General features: G+C 46.8%; 1 protein-coding gene across 1 annotated transcript in view; it reads right to left on the bottom strand.

The window, feature by feature from the left end:
- The window catches only part of LOC148030244 (uncharacterized), a 57741-nt gene extending 32387 nt beyond the window's left edge, over positions 1-25354 (bottom strand). The window contains exon 1 of the mRNA XM_087686530.1: positions 23939-25354. Coding sequence (XP_087542656.1) covers positions 23939-25234 — 1296 coding nt within the window. The 5' untranslated portion in view covers positions 25235-25354. The remainder of the gene's footprint in view (positions 1-23938) is intronic.
- Between the last annotated feature and the right edge of the window lie 843 nt (positions 25355-26197).

Here is a 26197-nt window from a genome sequence, read left to right as displayed (position 1 = left end):
GAGCTATATCCCTTCTTGACACATGAGCAAGATGGTCTTTTACCCTAGTGACACTCCTTGTTTTCACCATGCCACAATAAATGCATTTTCATTTTTTAGATCCACCTAACCCCTCATAGAAGTTTAAAAGAGTAACATGGCACCAATTAGGTCGGGGATTGTAGTAATTTGTTAGCTGCAAGCTGCCCAAACAATAAACAAACAACACATAAGCCTAAAATAGTGTGCAAATGGCTGGCAAGGTTAAAATTTTATTATATCTTAGCTGAAAATTGCAGAAATTCAGGTCTGAAATCTGTAACAAAACAAACTAAATGATCACAAAAAAAGGGTACACAAGGCTGAAATAGTGTGCACATGAGTGACAAGACAAAAAATTTCATATAACTTGGCTGAAAATTGAGAAATTCAGCTCTGAAATCCGCAGAAAAACAGGCTGAATGTTCACAATTGAAGCTTATCTTTCGAGAAGAGAGCTTTTAGTGTTGTCGACGTGAAAACAAGTTTTTAGTGTGCATGTACATCAGGTGAAAAAGATCAAGCAAGAGGTGAAATGTGCAGGCAAAAATGAAAACACAGCCTGAAAAGGGGGTTTTACCTTGATCGTCGTCTCTAGACTTGCCAAAAATGGCATTTTTGAAAACAGAAACGGCCAAAAACAGCCATTCCATTTCAGCAGCCCTGATATGCCGTTTTTGGAAACTGTGCTACCCTTTCTTGGTATTTTACAGGATTCGGCACTTGTCTTTGACACCAGCCCCCCTTCCCTGTTGTACCTCCCCTTTGCATTGCACGATCATGATCATCTTTGTACAAGGGCGCTTGGGGAAGTGAACAATTTCTTCAGACAAGACACTATCCAAGTGGCACCCGCTACATGCTCATTCTCATCATGTAGCACACTACTCTATGCATCTCATTGCATAGAGTGCACCTAGGTAGATCTTGAGCTATCTCCATTGGCAATTCTTTACCACCACATCACCATGCTTCTTCACCCCTTTCCCTACCATTAACACCAATGAGTGGCTGGATTAGCTTCTTTGTTTTGTAATATGTTAAGATCTAGCCATCCCTTTTTCATTCTCCCCATGGGGGACGATTACTTGATAGATTGCAAACCACATCTGTTCTCACCCAAAAAAAAAAAGTTCAATGTGGTTCAATTTGCTTTTGCACATCCTAGTAGACCACTCGGTAGCTAATGAGTACCCTTTGTCCAATGCCTTGGCCTCTCTAGGGTGATCACTTGGACTCCCTTGGTAAGATAACGATCACCTCTATAGTCTTGGTAGGCCACTAGGCAACTGACATGCACCCTTTGTCCAATGCCTTGGCTACTTTGGGGTGGGACACCTTGGGCTAAAAATGGGCATGACCTTTTCTTACAATCCCTTTTGAAGAAGAAGAAGAAGAAGAAAGCCTTGTCATTCTTACGCTCCCTGTCGTCGCATTGCTGCCCGCCATCGCGCCTCCACCGCCCCTCCTACTTGCCAACGCGCCTCCTCCTCCAGCCTGGCTGGCCGCCATCACGCCTTCCCTCCTCCCTCCATCACGCTGCGCCCATCTCCCCCTTAACGCGTTGTCCCCGCCTTCACGCTTCTTCCCCCCTCTCCCCCCCCCCCCTCCACATTGCCCCTGCCTCCCTCACCTTGCGGCCCCATCCGGCAAGTCTCCCCATCCGCATATTTCTAGGAGGGAGAAGGTCATCCGTGGAGTCCAGCACCTCCCCCATTATCGAAAACAACACCCCCCCCCCCCTCCTCGTCATCGCCCCCCCCCCCCCCCCCCCCCCGATTGCTCCCTACATTTGTAGCAACACTCCCCCCTCCGACATCACAGCACAGGGATTGGTAGGTTCTCAACAGGGACGCACAATGGAAACTTCTAGTCAAATGCCGGTGCATTCTGTAAATGCCCCCCAGTCAAACACCTTGCGTGTCATCCTCTCTGGGGAAGATATTCATGGTACGACTCACCTTGGCAGACGCAGCCCATGAGCTACGGGCTAGCTCACCCTAGGCTTCCACGAAGGGGGTCATCTACATGGTTCCCTTGTACAGTGGCTTCAGAGTGGAGGCATTCGCGCTCCACAACAAATTCCTTAGACATCCAGTCACCCAACTCTTCCTCAAACTGGCAATAGAGTACTGCCAATTAGTGGAGAACTTTGGATGACTTTTCGGCACTGTCCTCGCCTCTTTTGCGGACACACTGACAACCACAGGATGTTAAGAAAATACCCTAATACAGAAGCATAAACAGAAACCGTATGACAAATCACAGATTGATAAAAGAACATAGTTAGGGGTTAGGGTTAGAGTAACTTAGAGACAATGAACACTGTGAATAAATGAAATGATATGACTACTAATAATACGATGCTCATACAGCAAACACACTATGCAGTGAATGAATACTGAACCTCAAACTCCTGTATCTCAAGGATCAAGGTAGGGGTAATGAGCTGGAGAGTGTGTCGCACTCCGAACAGATCCCAAATTGCAATAGGGCAGCCTCCAGATGTCGAACACCAGCAAACGCAGTAGTGAGAAGCTGGATCTGATGCAGACTGCAGTGAGGAGAGAGAAAAACTAAAAACGCAAGCAACAGGTGAGAGAAAGACTAAAAATGCAAGCAAGACAGCCTGCACAAGAGAGAGAGAGACTAAAAACGCAGGCAGGACAGCCTGCAGGAGAGAGAAAGACTGAAAACATAGCTGTGAGGAGAGAGAAAACTGCAAACGACAGTTGACAAGTGAGAGAAAGACTGCAGCGACTACAGCAAGAGAGAAAACTGGAGACGACACCTGACAGGTGAGAGAAAGACTGCAGCGACTGCAGCAAGAGAAAAAACTGTCAGGGCAGCAACTGGAGCCTGCAAACGCAACAGTTTGCTGACATGGCAGGCTGTACGACAGCAGTGCAGATGATCAGCAATTAGTCGCCAAGTAGAAACAGCATCAATCAGCGTGTGGAGGGCTAGAAGCAAGCACCAGACTGTAGGGAACAGTAGTGGACAACAAGGGCTGAGATGTCCTCCGCGAACGAGGTATAGACAGCAAGCTGATAACACCTGAAACCTGCAAAAACGAGATAAATGGAAGAGTGGAGGGCTGATTGCCAATTTATAGAAATTTAGGGTTCTAGATCCTCTCCCAGTTAACTCTCTCGATCCGCTCCCCGTTTTAGGGTTTTGGCTAAAATAAGCCTAAAATAAATATGTTTTGGAGTCGTTTAAGTGACTAAGAGCAATTCTTAGCACATCATCTCCTCTCAGGCCCAAAATAGGGTGAGAAAAGTAGGCCAGCCTAAATTTTGATTTACCCCAAGGTGTCCTACCCCAAAGCAGCCAGGGCATCGGACAAAGGGTGAACGTCGGCTGCCCAGTGGCCTACCAAGACTACAAAGGCGATGTTATCTTACCAAGGGAGCCCACTTTTTTTTTTGAAATGTTTTGAAAATACATAAGTAATATAGGGGTAGCGGCCGATTAAGTGACAGATAGGAAAAGATAAAGAGAGTTTTAAACCCAAGCACAAAACTAGCACACCAATCCCTCGCACTAACTAGGATAGGTGCCTAAGGATGAGAAAAAGTGTGTGTATGTGCCAATCATGTGGTGAATATGTGGAAAGGCAAAAAAGAGAATAGTGGGCTTAGCAAGACAAGCAAAACAAGCAAGCAAGCAAGGGTAGGGAAACTGCCATTAGGAGAATTGCCATGTGTTATGCTACGAATATGGTGGATCCTAGAGTCGACCACTCCAAAAGACCGAAAAGGGATAAATGCGCACAGATGCATGTTTACATGAACAGAATGCCAATGCATGGGGTAATGCAAAGGGAGATGCAAGATGTCATGCTCATGCAATATGCTATGCAGTGGTGCCACTCGGACAGTGCCCTCGCAGGGGAATTGTTCACTTGTCCAAGTGCCCTTTTACAATCAGGTTATCCTAACGGTACGAATGAAGTTACAAATGCCCATAATACAATATAAAAGAATAAGTGAATGTAATGTCTAAAAAGTGTAAGCATCATCACTATCACGATCAAGAGTAGAAGCCACCCCCTCTCAAACTAGAAGGCAAAGCAAGAGGGAAACACCCTCTCCCCGTCAAGCTGAAGAAGTAGGGGGAGGGTGTACCCAAGCCGACCCTGGGTAGCAAGTACTGAAGAACCGGCCAGTTGACCGCTTTGGTCAAGATATCTGCAAAATTATTTGATGAAGGCACAAACTCTAGGCGAATAGTGCCTAGCTCAACTTGCTCTCTGGAAAAATGGAAGAGAACTCCCACATGCCGTGTCCATGGTGTGATGATCGGATTGCCCGCGAGGGCAATGGCACTCTGGTTATCGCAGTAGACAATTGTGAGAGAGTCACATGGAAAATGAAGTAAACTCCTCAGATAGATGGCCTCGGTGGTGCCATCGAAGAGAGCCCGATACTCAGCCTCGGCCGTGAAAGCTGCCACCGTCTCTTACTTACGGCTGGACCAAGAAATAGGAGCCATGTCCAAGGTAAAGAGGTAGCCGCCATGGGAACACCGGGTGTCAAGATCTCCTGCCCAATCAGAATCAATGTACCCCTGCAAACATAAACTAGAACCATATGTCAAGCCATAAGAAAAAGTACACCGCGAATAACGCAACACACGAAGACATGCAATCCAATGTGACATCCTACGTGCTGTGAAATACTGACTGAGTATGTTAACTGAGTAAGCTAAATCTGGCCTAGTGTGAATTAACCAAAGAAGTTTTCCTACAACAGAACGATAGGTGTGTGCATCGAAGGGCTGTCCTAGGGTATCCTTCGACAAGTGGACAATAGGATCAAGAGACGTGGCCACTGGTCGTGTTTAATCCGAAGTGTACTGTTCCACAAGCTGAAGTGCGTACGTCTGCTGTGACACACAAATACATCCCCCAGAACGAACTACCTCCATTCCCAAAAAATAGGGCAACAAACCAAGATTTGTCATTTCAAATGTAGCTTTAAGCTTAGCCTTAATTTTCGCTATGGCAGCAGAATCTGAACCTATGATGAGTAAGTCATCAACATATAGCAGGATATAGCTAACCGCCTCTGGTGTGGATCGAACATATAAGTTCGGGTCATAAGGGATAGAATGGAATCCATGAGTCTGTAAGAACTCATCTATTCTATGGAACCAAGACCGCAGCACTTGCTTCAGTCCATAAAGAGCTTTCTGCAAGCGGAATACCTGATCCCTAGGGTTCCCTAAAGGAAAGCCCGGTGGCTGCTCCACATAGACTTCCTCCTCCAAGTATCCGTTCAAGAAGGCACTCTTGATATCTATCTGATGTATCGGCCAGCCGTGGTGAGCAGCGAGTGCGAGTAGCAACCGAAAGGAAGTCAACCATGCAGTAGAGGCAAAGGCCTCTTCATAATCAATGCCGTACTTCTGTCGAAACCCTTACACTACAAGGTGAGCCTTGTACTTGTCTAAAGTCCCATCAGCTTTTAGCTTTGTCCTAAAAATCCACCTTCTCCCGATGACTTTCTTGTGGCTCGGACGATCCACCAATGTCCAAGTCTCATTTTGGTCAATACTCTCTAGCTCCTTTTCCATGGCCTCTCGCCATTGAGGATGCTGAAGAGCCTCCTACCATGTATCCGGCTCAGAATGCGCTATGTAATCAGCTGTAAACAGCGTTGCAAATGATGCCTGACGAGCAAGCCAGGTAGATCTTCTAGGTCCTCCGCAAACGGGGTGTGGGCAGCAAGTCGATAACACCTGAAACCCACAAAAACGAGATTCGGGGAAGAGTGGAGGGCTAGCTGCCAATTTATAGAGAATTAGGGTTCTAGATCCTCTCCCACTTAACTCTCTCGATCCGCTCCCCTTTTTAGGGTTTTGGCTAAAATAAGCCTAAAATAAACATGTTTTGGGGCTGTTTAAGTGGCTAAGAGCAATTCTTAGCACAACACAAGAGTCCCAAAGGGGTGCCAGTGAAAGAAACAAAGAATATACCACAGTTTCTAGAGATTGAGGCAAGTGGACACTCTTTCAGGCAGCAGCAGGTTATTGTGACTGGGCAGCCAGGGCAATGCTTGCGTTGCCATGACTTTGGGCATCAGGCAGCAGATTGCACACGCTACGGAGCCAAGGCGGCTCTGCCGACAAGCTCACACGTGGACGCGGACGGCTTTACACGGGTCTAGAGACAACACAGAGGGAGACGGCAGGAGGGGGCCACAGTCAACCCCTCAGACACAGCCACGGCAACAGGGAGCGAGAGGTCAAGTGTCGCCCCCCCCTCCCCCCCGGCAGAGCCCCACACGGTCCCCCCCTCCTCGTCCCACCTAGCAGGACCACAGGCGTCCACAGTCACCTCCCACGGAGGTGTCACATGCCACCTCACATAAGGGCCCACATCCCCCACATCCTCCCCACGGCTCTCCCCCCCTTCCCCCGATCCTAGCCCACAGTCCCCCCCCCCCCCACAGGAGGTGAGGAGCCCCATACGCCGACATCCTCCACTCACCAGCAGCCTAGTCCCCCCCCCCTCCCCACATAGCCACCATCTCATCCGTCCATGCCGCTCGTCACACTTTCCCGAGACAAGCGCAGCTGCTACCACAGGAGTTTTTTTGCAGTGGACTGTAGTCTTACTTGAGACTTGCAGAGCGCGGAGAGTTCCCACTACCTCTGGAGGTGGGAATCTTCATGGTACACAAGTCAAGGAGCGGCAAGTTCCATCTACTAGTACCACAGGATGGACCAAACTTTGCTTTCTACCTTCAATCCTCTCATACAAGAGACTGGACGATGACTCAGATAGAGGAGATGAAGAGCCAGGTGGCAGACCACATCTCCCAATGGATGGGAGAAGGAGAACTAGCACTTTTCTCCCAGCAGTGGCCAGGTTGCATGATGGACATTAACAGGTGGACTAGGGCATAGGTCCCACATCTGAGCATTATCTTTCAAGCCCCTCCGCAGTGGAGAGCTCCGATGGATGTGATCGAGCGGCCCCTGGCACAAGCGGCCCGTTTCTACCAATGTATAGAGTCACACCTCTCAACCTGGATGATAGATGCCCTGGTGATGCCTGGTGGTACCACCAGGTGCATCTATCACCCCCATGGTCCCCGAGGGCTACCATGGGGGAATGGAGCTCACCATCCAAGCTAGCAGCAAAGCGTATCTGCATGCCCCATAGCTCTTCTTCTTCGTCAGCAGCTTCCACACTGAATAGATGCCTGTTCAGTCAATCACAGGTTTCCCTATGAGTTTACATCTTGCACTCTGGAATGTGAACAGCCTCCACTACAGTGGAGCACGTGGTTCCAGGAACTTGATTGTTTGGCAGGAGCTGCAGCCAACCTTTGCCGGACGAATCGACATCTTACTATTGCAGGAGCACAAGCTTACTCCCGCCTAGGCCCAACGGGTAGGGAAGGTACTCCCAAGCAGTTCACACACTTACTGGGAGCATGCCATTGATACCCATGGCAGGAGTAGAGGCGTATGCACCTCTATTGGCCCGAGCCTCACCGCATGTGTACAGGACCACGGGACGATTGTGGCAAGGAGGGTTCTATGGATCAGATTGGATATTGGGGACTCGTGCCTTGGAGTCATCAATGTCTATGCCCCTACCGACATTAGGGCACGCAGCAGGTTCTAGGTGAAGATCGCAGCAAGTCTCCCAAAGGTGGACTCCTAGATTGTTGGAGGAGACTTCAACAACCTGGAGGCCTTAGAGGACCAACAGGTCAAAGGCAAAAACTACCAAGGCATAGCTAGGGAGAAGCAGGAGGCATGGGAGGTCTTCCTACACTGACAGTAGGAGCATGTGATTCTTGGAGAGACCTAGCTTTCCACAGGAGGGAGAGGTCGCTGGACTTCTCTTGGGAATACAAGCGGCTAGGCGGAAGTTTGCTGGAGCGGCTGGACAAGTTTTATGTGAGAGAGTGGGATGCTCTCGTGGAGGTCAAGTGCCAAGTAGGGCAGTTGGCTGGCACCACTTTGCCCGATCACTGCCCGGTTCTCGTGACACTTGATGCCCCAGCCTGTGCCCTAGACACACGATCTTGTCAAATCCCTAATTCGATCTACGAGAGAGGGAGGAGGTGGAGAGACAGATTGAGCAGATTTAGACTAGGGAGTGGGGCAGGAGGGAGCGGATCGCAAAGGAGGTTGCAGAGGTCCTAGCCAAGTTGAGCAGTATCTGCCAAGAGGCAGCCCTACAGGCCAAGCAGCAGAGCTGGGAGGACGGAGCACTCCGATGGGACCTAGCAGCCACGCAGAGATTACTACAGAAGGCACCAAGGGATCCCATCCTTCACACACAGGAGGTGCGAGCATGAGCTGCCCTCGGTGGCCTAGAGGACAGGCGCTTGGAGTTCTCATTCCGCACCTCAACAGCCTTTTGGGCACAGAAGGGGGACACGATGTGCAGGGAGTTTTTCCATGTGCATCAGCCCCACACCTCAGGAGAGCAAATACGCAACCTTTGGGATCAATATGGGAGGATTCGCTCTAGCCCAAACAAGGTGATGGAGATTGCCACAGACTACTACAGACGTCTCTTCCAGCAGGAGATAGCCTCAGTCAGAGGACAGTGATGTAGACAGCAGGTCTGGGATCACATCCCGTCCCTCGTCACAGAGGAGATGGGACGCTCCCTCCTAGACCCCTTCACAAAGAAGGAACTAGAGGAGGCTTTCCATACACAGGACGGGTAAAAATGCCCAGGAGAGGATGGCCTTTCTAAGGCCTTCTTCACTACCTACTGGGAGGTGGTAAAGGACCCCTTACTGCTGGCCTTCCAGGAGATCTTCAGTTTAGGACGGATGCCAAGGAGTCTTTTGGCAAGTCTTATCAGTCTCCTCCCCAAAGGAAAGACCGATTGGAGCTATCCCAATGGAGACCGATCACCCTGTTGTTAATGGCCTATAAGGCATTAGCAAAGATGATTGATAGGCGACTCCACCCTATGCTTCCAAACATCATTCATGAGACACAGAGTCCAGGATAGAAGCATCCTAGACAATGTCTTCACCTTCTTTGAGGCGATGGAGTGGGCCCAGGATAGTGGTCAGGGATTGGCGGTACTATTCCTGGACTTCGAGAAAGACTATGACAAGGTTGACTGGGACTTCTTAGAGAGCACCATGGTGAGGTTCCCCCAGGCATGGATCCGCAAGGTCTCTGCACTTTACAGATCAGCTACCAGCAGGGTTCTCATAGGTGGTAGGCGAGGGGAGGGTTTTCGGCTGGAGAGATCGGTGTTGAGAAACCCTTCACTTGCACTTTGCGTTTTTGCATTTAGGGTTTGCAGCACCAAAAAAGGGGCACCATCCTAGACTGACTATCTTTACTATTAGTTAAGGGGAGGTTGGGAGCGGGTGCCACTTGGCAGCCCCCAACCTCCCCAAGAAGAATGGCGGGGGCGGGTGCCACGCGTCCGCCGACACCCGCCCTCCCCGCGAAAAGGGCACACCGCCTCGACCTGTGCACCGCCTCGACCTGCACCAGCCCCGGTGCGAAGCACCGGGGCGAGTCTAGGCGCAGAGCGTCTAGTGTCTATTTATAGGCCACTCCTTACTCATTCTTCACGGCTAGTCATTCAGTCCGTCACCTCTTCTCTCCAGCCTCTCCACTATCCTCACATCCACTTCTCTTCTTCTTCCACTGCATCAAAATCTCGTTTTTGCAAATTTAAAGTGTTTCAACTTGCTGCCCACACCCCGTCTGTAGAGGACATCTCAGCCAAAGCTGTCCATTGCTGTCTCCATCAGTTGGTGTCTGATTTCTAGCCCTCTTCATGCATTTTTTAAGGGTAAAATGTTGGTTTTGTCATTTCAGGTGGGTGAAATGTGTTCCTATGGGGAAAAAAGAAAAATAAGACTAGATTTTAGTATATTGAAATGATTGGTATAAGAAAAATCAAAAAATAATAGTGATTATTGATAGATAAATGCATAAAAATAAGTAAAAATAAGAAAAAAAATAGAAAAATGCTTCATAAAAATAAGGAAAAATATAATGAGTGTTTATGAATGTATGGTAGTGGTAGAGCATGAGGTTTAGCCTCAGTTTTCCCTATTTCTTTATTAAATTTTGTGATTTATCACTTTTCATACATCAAAACATGACAAAATGAACCCCTACACCTATGCAACGGAAACACTACCTAAACGTAGGGAGTGGGGTGTTTGAATGATGCAATTTGGGTACTCATTATTGCTGATTTTTTTTATGCCTAGCATGATATAGGGTTCGTTGTGTTTTAATTAAGAGGATAGTAGCATGAGCGTTGTCTTGGTGCTATCCTTATATCACCGCAACGAGTTAGTGAATGAACATTTGTTTGTATCCACATCATGGGAAACCCATGCCTTTGATACACTATTAGGTTTCTATGGAGCACTTTGATTTTGTGAGTAAAGCCATCATTTGGTACAAAAACATATTCATTGAGTTGCATAATGTCAATTTGGAGCTGATTCCGGCCAGGCGACTATTGTTCCTATGCAGACCTGCTACTGTATAGCCTGCCACGTCATCACAGTCCTGCTGCATGCATTTTTAGTCTCTCTCCTACAAGCTAGGCTATCCTGCCTACGTTTTTAGTCTTCTCTCTCTTGATACTTGCGTTTTTAGTCTTTCTCTCTCCTGTTGCCTACGTTTTTAGTATTTCTCTCTCCTCACCTGCGTTTTTCTACTGGTTGCAACCTCTTACTATTCGTCACATCCTCCTCCCACTGATAGCTCACTTCCAACCCTTCCACTACCCTCCCATCCCTTCAGGCGAACATTGCGGTTCGTGCTTCACATTGCCCTCACACCCCTTGAGGCGAACATTGTGATTCGTGGTTCATGGTAGCTGACCTCTTCCTTCTTCAACAAGGCACACTGGTATCCACAGCTTCTTTACCAACAGATGTCCAGACTACTGGGTGCTCCTACTGTGGCATCACCGAACACACCACCGATACTTGCTAACTTAGACCTTTGCTCCCCACCCCCCCAGAGTACATGCGTCTTCCACCATGCACTCCTTGTGCCACCTCTCCTTTCTGGGCCACAGAGATCGTTCTGCATCGGCTATCAAAGTACTATGCTCAAGGCAATAAGACGCATCCGATGTGCACTAAGTCTTTTCGAGCACATAGAGAATCGATTGGCGCTACGACCTCCTGGAGATCGTCACAATGCCAACGGCAATCTTCTCTCACTTATTTTCAGGTACAGTGGCTTCCACGACCTACGTCTCTACAATCCGCTCCATCGAGAGACAACGATTGTTTGATACCGTCTCCTCGTCAGTCCGCTCCTTCGAGAGACAATGGCTGCTCAACTCCTTCCTCTTCTTCGGCTACCCAATTCCCTCCACTGAGAGACAGCAACTATTGCCCACCTCTTGCTCATTCTGAGCCCCACCCTTCCCCACCCTCGAATACTCTGGTTCGAGAGGCTACCTCTGGGACCTCTTTAGCATCCCAGATACCTTCTTCGGCACGACCGGCGGCACTTCATCATCAGATATTTTGGAGTCCGTGATCCATGAGTTTTCGGATTCCCTATGTACTTCAAAGGGAGATTCAGAGGAAGATGTTATTTCTTTGCCCTTAGAGGAGGCATCTACTTCTTCTTCGACTACAGCGGGAGCCCCTCCACCTCCCGTCTCAGAGGGGAAACCTACTCCACATGAAGTTCTTCACCCATCCTCTACTTTTTTGGGGTGGCTGTCTTCGACTAGTCATCTCTTCTACTGATACCCATGATCTTCAGGTACCACCTAGATCGGGACCTCGGAGGTTCAATCGCGACTTGGTGACAAGGCCTTTGTATTCCTTCCAACATGGATGCACGGAGCTAGTGGCTTCTCTCCCGGGTTGATTTTCGGGTTCTCCATATCACTTTGTCTACTAGTCTTTACTGCAGGTTCTCTTTCCGGTGGAAATCTTGGATCTTCGGGATCCTCTATTCTCCTCTTCTTCTTGCCTTCGTCCCTTGGTCAGTATGGAGTCACCTCCCGAGATCGAGTACGGGCATATCCTTATGGTTCTCGGCACCACACAAAGTTCGACATTCCTCCTATGCATTGCATGTTTTCATCATCTTTGTACTAGGGCGCTTGGGCAAGTGAACAATTTTCCCACAAGGGACACTCTCCAAGTGGCACCTGCTGCATGAGCATTCTTCAACATGTAGCATTGTATCTCCACCTCACTCTTCTCTTGTTCCCCTTTTGGGCCTAAGAGGGGGTGTTGAGAAACCCTTCACCCGCAGTTTGCATTTTTGCGTTTCTGCATTTTGCATTTAGTGTTTGCAGCCCCAAAAAAGGGCGCCATCCTAGACTGATTGTGCCTATTTATAGACCACTCTCTCACTCATTCTTCACGGCTGATTCATTTAGTCCATCACCTCTTCTCTCCAGCCTCTCCACTAACCTCATACCCCTTCAGGAGAACATTGCGGTTCGTGGTTCGTGGTTGTCTTCATCATCTTCCTTGTGCTACAGCACCCTTGGTCCCTTATATCACATTCACTCCATGATTCGGAACTTCATCATTCCATTCATCAGAGCTTCTTATCTCTTCTCTTCTCTTCTCCATGTTTGCGGAGTTCACTCCGTTTTCCTCCCCGCAAACCCTACTGTCTCGTTGGTACGTCATCTTTTGATAATCCGGCAGGACTACCCTCTAGCCCCATATTTGTTCCTACTCTTTGCAAAGGCAATGTCTCACTTCCTCAAGTCACATGTGAGCGGGTTACATGGCCTCCAACTTCCGGTGAGGGAGGAGACGGAGCTATTAGACTCAGAGTATATAGATGATACTGCACTCTAGATAGAGGACAATGAGCTGATACTGGAGAGAGTGAGACTAGCTCTCGAGGTGTTAACATTCCACTGTAGCAAGAGCGAAAATCAAGGCCAGCGAGGGGGAGGAGAGTATGAGAGATTTTTTGGGGGTAAGAGAGAGAGAGAGAGAGATAGAGAGAGAGAGAGAGTCGGTTGGTTTCCTCACGAACCTGGACTCTAGCATGGAGTGGGGCGTCCACTTGGGATTTAGATGGGTGTGCAAAGGGCAAAGACCGTCCGTTACCTAGGGTTCCAAGTGGGACTCCACATCACTCCTACCCAGCAGTTTCTTCTAGTCCTCGACTCTATTCGGAGGAAGCTGACCTACTGGAGTACTGCTCGCCTTTTCCTAGCGGATCGAGCCTTGGTGGTTAACCAGGTCCTCCTAGTGACGGCTTGGTACATCGCCTCATGTTGCTGCTTCTCGTCCTGTGTAGTTCAGCTGCGCCGCCTAGTGTGGAATCTTTGGGCTAGGTCAGACTGTTCCAGGGACTCCCGGGCCAAGGTGGCGTGGGCGACCATCATCCGGTCAGAGGGAGAGCTTGGGATCATAGACCAAGAGTACCAGAGTCTGACCCTTTTGAGCAAGCTAGTAGTCCGCAGTCTCACACCAGGAGGGTAGACCTGGAAGGTCCTATTGCAGAAGAGTCTCTAGGAGTGTAGACCGAGGCTTGGCAATGATTGGAGGCCATCCCTAAGATGGATCTTCACGATGGCCTAGATCACACCCCCCATATCCCCTTTCCTACGCAGCCTACTTCGCATGTGGCAGGGCCTCTATAAGGCCGTGATTTAGAGCCCCCCAAGCTGCCAGGAGGAGAGAGACCGCCAACTAGTGATCTGGAACCCTCATGTCAGAGATCGGGATGGGGTGTAGATTGGCGAGTGCCCCCACATTCAGTGGGCTGGTTGGGAGGCCGGCCCAGCTCGTACCATCAAGACATGGCAAGAGGTGTACAGAATGGTGGACGAGGAGGTGTTGCAACGGACATCAGGTTGCCAAAGAGGAGTTGAGTTGAGGAGAAGGGAGATTGACGAAGCAATACCTCAGGAGTGGCTTGGCCCCCCAATACAAGAGCTGGTAGAGCCCGAGGAGTTATGGGCCACTAGGTTTTCACCAACAGGTATCCCCCTACAGGTGGCAGGTAGAGTGGGTGGCGTCCCACATGGGACTTTCTTCACTGTGCACGAGAGGGGGCGTCTGGTCCTTGATAGAGGGTAGCAGGATGAGGGGATATTTGTCCTTTCGTGGAGGAGGATTCGGGTGGTTGGCCTCCAGTGGAAGACATGGCGGCTAGACCCCTATGTGTTCTCGGAGGAGCTCTGAGAGTGGCACCTCTGGATATGGGAGGGCAGGCCACTTGATGAGTTGGAGTGGGATCTGGGAGAGTGGCTATGGCCGGCCACTGTGGTCGCCAAGAAGCCACTGAGGTTCTTGGAGTACACGGCTAGAATTGGCAGACACGTACTGATGCAGGAGGACATGGACTGGGCCCCGTTGCGCAACAAGTATTGGGCGAAGCACAGCATTGTTGGATATTTCACTTACACCTCACTTACGCCTACGCTCACATAGGAGTGTCAGTGATCAGTAGGACATTGGGGCACTTTTTACTCTCTATAGGAGAGGTTTTCTCCCCCAGACTTATTGTCTTATGTCGTATATGCTTATGTCACACACTTACAGACGCTTATCGTGTTCAGGTGTGAACACCACCTACAATCCTAAGGTTTAAGGGTTGTACATTGTACTTTCAAACTACTCTTTCAGTCTATTGCATTGGGTGTCGTGCTTCACTCTCACACTGTCTACTGATTTCTGTGCTAAGCATCGATCTTGCCTTCATCTCACATTTGGTATCAAAGCATTGGCTCTATTCAGCTCAGGTTCTGTTCAGCCGAAGCTCAAGTTCTTCTCAACTCCACTCAGTCTTTGGGAGCTTCTGGCTCAGTTCAACTCTGCTTTGTCAAATTCACCATGACCTGCAGCAGCTCGACCTGCTTCTCTCCACGTTAGCAGCACGCCACACCAAACGCCCTGCCACACTGCAAAAACTCGCGCCAACTCACGTCAGTCATGTTGCCTCTAGCCACGCCCGCCCGTCATCAGAGTGCCGCCCATTGTCAGAGCTCAGCTCGTCGTCCTGCAACCTGCCAAATGCTGCACCCAGCACCAGCACCATTGGTGAGCCAGGGCTCTGCCTCTGCACCGCCGCCCATCTGAGTGAAGCGCCGCCTCTGCAGCTCGTCGCCTACTCAGGCCACTCGTCCGCCCTCTCCACAACCACCGTCTAGCCCCTACGTCGCCTGTCAACACTACATTGACCACTCCCCCAACACAATCCGCCTGTGACTAGTGCAGCCCGCCACCAGCCCATCATTACTAAGGTTTTTTTTTTTTCCAAAATTAATTTTTGAAAGATGCGGTTTCTATGCAAGCAAGCACAGTCTTCTGGATACGTGCCTGGGACACAGTGATGCAAATTTCTGGGCACATTCATCAAAAATTTTGGGTTTTTTATGTTTTTTTAGGACATTCGCACATGTACTGCAGTTACAATCATTGATAGACTGTTTTGAACAAATCTCGAGTAAGAAATTTTGGGGCTTTTGCTAATACAATGTTGCTGAACACTGATTGCACCTTGGACTGCATGCATTAAAGACAGTTTTGACAGAGTGCACCTCTGTATACTAATTGCAGAAAGTTCTTCCTTGCAATTTCTGAAATTTTTCAGATTTCCAGTTTGGTCCCGCTTCGACATTGCTCCTTTGCTTCTTTTGGTAATTGATTATCAAGGCAAATCAGGGAGGAGATGTCTTCACCTATGTATCCAAGGAAGACAAATTGGATGAAAATAACTAATCACTTTGGTCCTTCATGATGAAGAATGTACTTGTGGCGAAAAATCTTTGGGATTATGTCAATGGAGAAGAAACCAGACCTGGAGTTGTGGCTCCAGCTACTCCTCCTCCAGGAGGACGTGTACAACGGGCACCTAAGCCTGCTCCACTTCAGCCACTTCCACAAAGATTAGCAGCTCAAACAGCATGGGATACACAGGATGCACAGGCGTTGTCGCGCTGATTGCATTGGCAGTTCAATGGTCAATCATCCCCCACATTCGTTCAGTAGCTTCTTCACAAGAAGCTTGGCTAACTTTGGAGCAGATGTTTGCAGGCAAGAATGAGAGTCATATCTCTTTCTTAAAGAAAGAGCTAGAGACATTGAAAATGGATGAAGGTGATTCTATTCAGGATCACTTGAACAAAATTCAAGACTTACGTGAGCAACTCATGAATGTTGATGAGTACTATTCGGATGCACAAATGATATCTACCACTTTGAACTCATTACCTCCTTTATACTTGGCTTTTCATACGGCTCTCACCATGAGGATTACCGCACAGCCAATCACTTTTCTTCAATTAGTTAGTTTTCTTCTAGGGGAGGAGCAAACATGAAGAAATAGTGGTATGGATACCATAGCCTCTAAGCAGGCTTTTATGGCTAGACAGAAAGGCAAAGGCAACCAAGTAAAGAATGCTCCGCAAAGTTCTGGGACTTCTGGCACATCACAGGCAAGTAAAAAACAAGGGGGCACGCAAGCCAAAAAGAGCAAATGCCATTATTGCAAAAATCCAAGCCACTACATCACTGAGTACAGAAAGCGCATTGCCAAGGAGGAGGAGGAGTCAAGAATGTATGTTTCTGATGCTCCTTCCACTCCTACTGAATCCGTGTCCTTTGTTGCAAACAGGGACTATTGCTTTTACACATGTAGTTATGACACTTCTTAGGCTGATCGAGCATTTAGCTCTACTGAGGATACAAGCACTTGGTTTTTTTACAGTCGTGCTTCTAGGCGTATTACATCTTGCAAAGATTTATTTGCTTCTGTTGGTGCAACTCCAGTTGGCAAATCTATACAGTGTGCCAACAATGCATCATACCCTATTAGAGGGATTGGGGAGTTTGTGCTCACAGTCATTGATGGCTCTATTCTCCACCTACAAGATGTTTTATTTGTGCCAAGCATAAAGAAGAATCTGCTCTCTATTTCTTCTTTGGCACGTTGTGGATTGTAGGTCACATTTGATGATGACAGACGCATGGTGAGAGACAAAGAACACATGACTTTGGTCTTGACAGGCACTTTATGTCATGGGTTATACGAGTTGGATGCTCTTTCAGTTGATCAATCAACGTACTTGGCATCCACTCTTACTCCTGCTATGATACAGGCAGAGTTATGGCATGCTAGGATGGGGCATGTGAACTTTGACAGCTTGATACTCTTACAGCGTACACAGATGTTAGATGGATTACCTCTACTAGAGAGACCTCCTAAGCACTTATGCGAAGAATGTATTTTGGGGAAAATGCATCGTTTTTCGTTTCCCCGTTATGTTGCTTTTAGAGCAATAGCCAAGTTGCAGTTAGTGCATTCAGATGTATGTGGGCCTATGCAGACAAAGTCATTGGGAGGATGTTACTATTTTGTGACTTTTATTGATGACTTTACTCGATTTTGTTGGATCTACTCTTTGGTCAAAAATTCAGAAGTGTATGACGCATTCTTGGCTTTTACTGTTTGGACCGAGGGGGGGAATACATGTCTTCTATGCTGAATTCTTTTTTGAAACAGAAGGGCATTGTCCATTAGTATACTACTGCTTATACTCCGCAGCAGAATGGGGTTGCAAAGAGGAAGAATCGGTCACTCATGGAGATGGCCAAATGTATGCTGAACGCAAAGAGCTTGCCACACAGTTTTTGGATGGAAGCCGTCATGTGTGCTTGCCATGTTTTGAACAAATGCCCCACCAAAGCATTCAAGAAAATTACACCTTTTGAGGCTTGGAACAGCCAGAAACCTTCTGTTGGACACTTTCGTACCTTTGGATGCCTTGCATATGCACATATTCCACAAGTACTCAGAAAAAAGTTGGATAACAAGGCTATCAAATGCATTTTTTTGCAATATAGCAGTGAGAGCAAAGGCTACACACTCTATGATCCTATTTCTAAAAAGGTGTTTGTCAGTAGGAATGTGCTGTTTGATGAAAAATCAGAATTGTCCCTGGCTGGTTTAGACACATATCAAGCTGCCCGTGATGTATTTCAAGGGCTGCTGCCCATTACATTTGGTGATTCAGCTGAAGTTTCAGCGAGTGGACTCAATGTTCAGCCAGCTGCTCCTTTGGAAAATGCAGAAAATCAGCCATTGGCTGATCTGAATATTCAGCAAAGTGCTGAAAATGAAATTCAGCAAGAGCTTATGCACAGTCAAGAGGCAAGACAAATACCTAGATGGTATTTACAAACTATGAAAGATAAGTCATCTGAATGCACCCATGGCTGGTCGTACTAGAAGGCAAGCTCATATGCATGATCTGCACATACCATGGAGTTTGTTATGGCAGCAAGCACCCTTGATGATGAGGAGCCTGAATGTTTTGAGGATGCACAACAAAGTGTGCATTGGATGGCAGCAATGCAAGCTGAATTGGATTCTATCACTAAGAATCAAACATGGGATCTGGTGTCTTTGCCCTTCGGGAAGAAAGCCATTGGAACAAAATGGGTCTACAAGCTGAAACGGAATGTAGATGGATCCATTGACAAATATAAGGCAAGGCTTGTAGCTAAAGGCTATACACAGAAGAAAGGCATTGACTATGAGGAGACATTTGCTCCTACTTTCCGCATGACAACCATCAGGTCTATGGTTGCTTTGGCTGCCCATTATGGATGGACTGTACATCAATTGGATATTAAAACTGCATTTTTACCTGGGAAACTTCATGAGGAAGTATATGTACAGCAGCCCATTGGTTCTGTAGTCAAGGGCTTAGAACACTTGGTTTGCAAGCTGAAAAAAGCTTTATATGGCCTTGAAACAAGTTCCTAGAGCTTGGTATGCAAAGATAGATGCTTTCTTGCTTAGCCAAGGATTCATAAACAGCTCATCTGAGTCTACCTTTTGCATATGCAAAGAGGGGGGATCCATGCTGATCATCTGTCTATATGTTGATGATCTCTTGCTTACAAGGACACATGCTGATCAGATTTCAGCATTCAAACAAAATTTTGCAGCAAACTTTTGACATATCAGACTTGGGGTCTTTGCATTATTACTTGGGCATTCAGTTCATACATGATGCTAGAAGTATTGGTTTATCACAGTCAAGATACATTGGTAAACTTCTTGAGAAGTTTGGCTTACAAGATTGCAAGCCAGTCTGTACACCAATGGAACCTGGACTAAAGCTGTCATTACATGATGATAGTGATTTGTTTGATATACACACATATGCTCCAGCAGTTGGATGTCTTATTTACCTATCCAACACTAGGCCGGACATACAATTTGCAGTTTCAGCCCTGAGCAGATATATGCATCAACCACACCTGTCACATTGGCAAGCTGTTAAGCGTGTCTTCCGCTACTTGCAAGGTACTAGATCTCTTGGATTGCTTTATGCCAAGGGGGGACCACTGCAGTTACATGCTTACAGTGATTCTGATTGGGCTGGTGATTATGATTTACGTCACTCCACTAGTGGCAATTGTTTCTTTCTTGGCTCGTCTTGCATATCTTGGCTTAGCAAGAAACAGTCCACTATTGCCACATTGTCATGTGAAGCTAAATACAAGGCAACTTTCACTGCCACAGTTGAATGCGTATGGATTAGACGCTTACTAGCTGATCTGGATGTACCTATTACGAAGCCTACTCCTTTATTCACTGACAGTCAGAGTGCCATTGCAGTGGCACGGAACCCAATGTTTCATGCACGCACGAAACACATTGAGATACATTATCACTTTATCAGAGAGAGGCTACATGCAGGTGATATCAGCCTTGTCTATTGTCCTACCACCAGTAATATGGCAGACATCTTCACCAAAGCTCTTCCTCGTGACAAATTTAAAGCATTTCACAATGCTTTAAATTTGATCTCCTTTGGTGACGGATGATCCTTGTACTCTTGATCACTCTTCACTCCAGGGGGGTTTGTTGGGTATTTCACTTACGTCTCACTTACGCCTATGCTCACATAGGAGTGTCAGTGATCAGTAGGACACTAGGGCAATATTTACTCTCGGTAGGAGAGGTTTTTTCCCCCAGACTTATGGTCTTATGTCGTATGTGCATATGTCACACACTTACGAGCACTTATCGTGTTCGGGTGTGAACACCCCCTACAACCCTAAGGTTTAAGGGTTGTACCTTGTACTTTTAGACTACACTCTTTTAGTCTATTGCATTGGGTGTCGTGCTTCACTCTCACACTGTCTACTAATTTCTGTCCTAAGCTTCGATCCTGTCTTCATCTCACAAGCATCACAGATGCTTTTCGGTGGACTTTCTAGCGCCACCTATGGGACAGCTAGAGGCCGAGGAGGGTATCGTATTTCTTATGGCTATTGGCACATGGAGGCCTCACGGTGGGGAGTTGGTTAACACCAATGCAGAAGGATGGAGGTTGTAAACACTGCACACAGCAGCTTCTGGAAACTCCAAAGCAGTGCTTTTTGTCATGTGAGGTGGCGCAGCTCGTATGGAGAGAAGCATGTTGCATTCTCCGTCGTATAGCACCTAGCCTTGGATATATCTCATGGGGGGCTTTCTGCTAGAAGGTAGTCAACTAGGGCCGTCACCTTCTGTTTGAGGTTGGGATGCAGGACCGATATTCTTTATTCTTTATTGAGGCTGGGTCGTGCACAGTGGTCAACTTGGAGGTTCTACCCATCCGCCAGGTACTGGAGCCCACAGCAGACCGCTCTGAGATTTGGGAGATGGTAGGGAGTCTTACCGGATGGCACATCTGAAAGACGCAACATTAGCAGAGCTCTGGATCTCCATCATCCACTCCCTCTGCGGCCGATGGGACCAAGTGCAGGGCGAGTCTCGAGCTCGTCAGGAGCTCGCTTTCATTTCATGCGCACCTGGGGCAGCTAGGACCTGTTTTTCATGATGCAGGCAAGCAGCCCCAGATGGCGATACACCCCCTCCATGGCTTCTTGCCCCCATCCCCCCTAGACCGCCCTAAGAGGCTTGTATACTTGACATATTTGTGACTGTGCATCAACTCTAGCTAGTCTATTGAGCATGAGCACTTCTTTGTATTCAAGGGTTTTTTTTTTTAAGTAATATAATTAGCCACACTTTATTTGCAAAAAAAACAATCTCTTTTTTGTTCCAATTTTGGGCCTGAAAGGGGGTGGTACTAGAGTGTAAAGACTAGGCTTTCCTTGTGACTTTAATCTCAAAGTCTAAGCAATTGCAAGCGTTCTTTGATGTCTTTGGTCCAAGAATGCATATCTGCCACTGGATCTGGAGATCCACACACAAGCCACACCAATGAGATGAAATGAGGTTAATGAAACTTTCCTTTGTCTGTCCAAGTGTGTACCAGACGATATGACCAAAATCAACGCACCAAAGACTAACTAAGGTGGATCAATGAAAACATCATATTGAAGGACATTTCGGTTGGACTGCCTGGGCTTTCTGTGTGACTTTTCATCTAAATGTCTGAGCAAATGCAAGAGCTCTTTGATGACTTCAGTCCATGAATCCACATCCTATGTCTGAAATCAATGCAAGAAGGTTTAAATAAAGGAGGATCAAATAGAACATTATACTGGAGGACACTTTCAGTTGGGTAGTGTACTTGTACAAGACTTGCAAGGTAAGCTTGTGCCAAGCTACTGCCTCCTCATGTTCAACTTGTCTTGCTGCCAATTGAGCTTGCTCTCAGTTGAGTCTCATTGCTCATACATGGTCTTGATCTCTAAGCAAAAATGCTCTTGCTACTCAGTTTTTCTTGGCGATACTTATTCCAAGCCTCTCATGTTCAACTTGTGTTGCCGCCAATTGAGCTTGCTCTCAGTTGAGTCTCATTGCTAATACATGGTCTTGATCTCTAAGCCAAAATGCTCTTGCTCCTCAGGTTTTCTCGGTGATACTTATTCCAAGCCTTACACACACATTGAAGTATATGAAGCCCCTGTGCTTTAGCATAGGATCTGACTGATGCTGCCACTCTAGCTGGAGCAGTAACTACCAAGGTTGAGTCCCATAGTTTGACCTTTTGGGCCTCTTTCTCACCCAATAATTACTGGGAAACAAGATTCCCCCTTAAGCATGTGCATCAACTGCTTGAAGTTCTAATTCTGTGGGATTTCTCATTTGTTACTGTGGGTCACTTCTTCCCCTTCTTTGTACATTGAAGCTTTGATATAAACGTAATTTAACTGCATCAAGAATATCACAATTTTACATACATCCTAGAGCCACAAATTTCTTCATTTTTCTGACAGTTGTATCCACAACCCTCATCAGCTTAAGGCAAAGTTGCCTAGGCTTTCTCACAGCCACATCTTCACCTATCATTGCCATCACCAAGGAGAATCCTGCACCTAACTTTCTTCACCAATTGAGCTGGCAGCAGCATCATTCAGTCAATAAAGCTGCTATTGCATCTTCTTTGTAATGCAAGTCTGCTTCTGGCATCATTGCATCACACAATGCTATCTAATTTCATTTGCATCAGGTCTGCTTCTAGCATCATTGCATCACACAATGCTATCTAATTTCATTTGCATCAGGTCGAGGCTTATGCACTCCTGTTCATGCCTCTCTGCTCCAGTTCTTTGTCTCAATTTTCTGCTGATAGGTATTCCAAGGCTGTTCTACCCGTTTTTCAGCCATTTTTTGCAGGGAGACTGAGACAGGAAACTGGAACTATGGTGCCTATTATCCTGAGCTGATTACACAGCAGGCTTGCTGGAGGCCTAAAAATCCCAGCATGTAACTGCTCAACAATGGCTGTTGTCCAATCTGCCTATTTAGCAACCTACCTAACCAAATCCACACATAAGGGGCCATGCACAAATTCAGACTGACTGATGCTGAGAGCCCAACTGTAACCCACTCTCCATGTGCCAAGGGTCATGATTTTTCTGAGAACTCCCAGTGGATGCATGCACATATCTCATTCTATCCCTTTGATGGTGGTTGTAGTCAAGCATTCACAGATCTAATCAGCTTGTTTCTGTAACTTGTGTGCATGGTTGTGTTCTTTGCTCATAAGCTACGCGCTGTGATACTTCCATCTTCATCTATGAATGTCTGGCAATGGCAGACAAACATCCAACCACTAATCTTTTTGACAAAGCTTCCTTGTGCAGTCACATATGCTTGATCCTTCATGTATTGCCCATGTATGCTTGATCCTTCATGTATTGTCCATCTTGTCAGTCCTGATCTGAGGCAAGAAGGTCCTAAGTTTTAAATCTGATTAACATTGTCATGATTCCTTTCACTCTGAATATGTACATAAAACTGAGGATGGTAGACCCTGTGGGGATGTCAGGTTCCTTCCAATCTGACCACTCCTAAAATTGTTCCTAGAAACCATCCATGCTAATTTAGACATTCAAGTCTACCACCAATTCTCGAGAACTGGTAGAAGCCATTCACGGTTTCCACATCCAGCCCCAAACCAGACTTAACTCATGCTTATCTTTATAGATATTCACCACCTTTATATTCATAAACTTGGTGCAGCTCTCCAGTGGCTAATGTTATGCCCATAGATTACTTGGGGTTTGTAATGGAAGAACAGTAGGTGGCATTCTAAATAGCTTATGTCTTGGAACAAAGTACACAAAAGTTTACCTATTTGCTGAGATCAATAATGTTCTCAGACAGCTTGTGGCTAATGTTATGCCCATAGATTACTTGGGGTTTGTAATGGAAGAACAGTATGCGGCATTCTAAACAGCTTATGTCTTGGAACAAAGTACACAAAAGTTTACCTATTTGCTGAGATCAATAATGTTCTCAGACAGCTTGTCCCTCCAAAGCAAAGAATAGTTCTCATCATTCAATCAATCATTCCATGGGACATAAAACTGAAGACAAGATTCTAGATGACAGTGATCCAAATTTTCTTTTTTGCCGGAGATTTGAACACAAGCTTAACTAACAAGCTCCACCCAAATATTGTGAACTTAATGTTATAAATGGCCTTGGATTGCTCAGAAACTTTTTTGTATGCAAAGAAGGTACCAACATTGAAGGTGGGCTGGACAAATGTCCCTTTCGCATCTTCAATAGGACGCATTTCATAGACTCCACCCTTCATATGTTCTTTCCAAGTCTCTTCTTTATCTAATAAAATCAAAGAGTCATCAACTCCAAATCTCTGCAAAGACGTTGCTGTTTTGGGAACATGCATTGGTTCATTTTTTTCGAAGGACACTGAATGCTCGTGCATTCCGACATGATCCAAAGAGCTCTTTTGAGAGGAAATGCTTCCTGTACATGTCAAATCACAAGGCTTTTCCAACAGCTGTTCTGAATGCAGCACGAGAGAGATATTATTCGGATTGGGATTGGGCATCCATGATGCGTTTATAGGCCCTTTCAGCTGCTGTAACTTGTTCTCATTTGTTGACATTTGAACCTTCATGAGGCTAGGATTGGCTAGCCTTTCCTGCAATTTCAAAGGGCAATCCACCACTGTATGGCAAATTCGTTTACATATGAAACACAAATGTGGGCAAGGAGAGAAAAAAACAGAAATCTTCTTTGGCTTAAGGGGTCTGATGTCAACCAACAGGAACTGAGGGAAGTCCTTGGACAAGTCCCAGTATATGCATGCTCTGGGAGTGGCTGAGAGATCTATATCCTTCTCGGCTGGCAGGTACAGCACTTTACCCAGACAACTGGCTATTTGATTGACAAATGGCCTCAAGAACAAAGGAAAATGTGGGAACAAAACCCATAGTGGACATTTTCGGACAGGTTCCTTCGTCGGGCAGAAGGATGGGGCGTATGGCAATGCATAAGCCACAGAACCGCAAAAGGGCAGAGTAACATTGCATAGCACACGCTCGACCGTCTCCATATCATTTACTCTGACCAAATAAAACCCTCTACCCAGGCCCCAGAGATTCTGCACATTGAGTTGGATGATCTCCTGCATGCCCAGCCATCGCTGGACTTCGGTGGCCCTGCACGGCGAGCGGTGATCAACACAGTAGAGCATAAAGGTTGTGCGACGGAGATCTGCATACACGCTGAGGACACGGTCGTACGGGAGGGTGACAAGGGGGGTGACAGGCGCAGGGCTCGAGGCCGAATGAGCGTCAGCCGGTTGCAACGGCAAGGGCAGGCCGCTGTCGTCGTCTTTCTGCTCCTCCTCGTCCTCGAGGTTTTCGAGGGCATCACGGTGCCACCAAGCTTTTGCTTCTGAATCCCATGGTGGCTGGTGCAGCTGCTCATTGTTGGTAATACGGCCGCCGTTCCTGACGTCCATTGAAGGGGGAAGGCAAAGCCCGCTCTCCCTGCTTGTTGCCTCCAGCATGAAATATACTCAGGTGCTGATCTCTATCTCTCCCTGAAGATCGTTGCCCCTCGCAACGTGACCGTATCTTCTTCCTGTTGTTCAGCTGCATGCAAGTTGTTGACGGGCTAGTGTCCGTGATAGAAGTTGCGTATAAAACGCAACTTACTGCATTTTGTATATTATTTCTATTAAAGCATATTTTATTGGATCTTGTGAGACTGTGAGTTATCAGTCTACCGGAGAACCATATTTTCCATGTTGCTTGGTCACGTCTTGTGATTAAAAGACAATGGGGGATCTAAATTCCTCGAAGGTTGTGAGATTCCAAGTGGATATCATGTAAGTCGTTATGAATCTTTCTAAATTTGTGATGCTACATGTTTTTTTCTCTACTATTTTGTCATTTGGTGTTTGGGCTCATGCTGAAAGCTAAATGTATAGAGAGGGAGGGATGAGGCCAAGACCAAGGGAAGGGGAGAGAGAGAGGTATTTTAGAGGGAGAGAAGGGAGAAAGAGAGATTGGAAAGTTACAATTTTTTTGAAAGTAATAATTTCTCCCTCTCTCTCTCTCTCTCTCTCTCTCTCTCTCTCTCTCTCTCTCTATGTAATAGGTAATTGTATTACTTACGAAAAAATACAAGTACAAGATTACAAGATGCAAGATGGCTCTAGTCCATCATGCATAAAAGATACAAAGTCACAATAAAGGAACAAAGGAGATTGTCATAATATGCCAAGGAACTAAATCTTCTTTAACCAAGATATCAGCATGCTATAAAAGGTCAAGTTGCCATTGCAGAAGGCCCTTAAGCTTCACAACATGACATTGAATGCCCAAGGCGGCATAAAAAATGAACACGTTGCGAGTGATCCAAACATGTGAGCAACCCCAAAATCTAAAAATGTGAAAAAGATTCGTCATGTGAGGTTGTGGCAAACCATTGTATTTAGCTTTTCCAAAAACCCAATCAAGCGTACGCA

Source organism: Lygodium microphyllum, chromosome 10 (assembly GCF_053477565.2).
Source record: "Lygodium microphyllum isolate KBCC chromosome 10, Lygodium_microphyllum_v1.1.10, whole genome shotgun sequence".
Lineage (NCBI taxonomy): Eukaryota > Viridiplantae > Streptophyta > Polypodiopsida > Schizaeales > Lygodiaceae > Lygodium > Lygodium microphyllum.
Note: the sequence above shows the minus strand (reverse complement) of the source record. Positions and strands in the feature narration are given on the sequence as shown.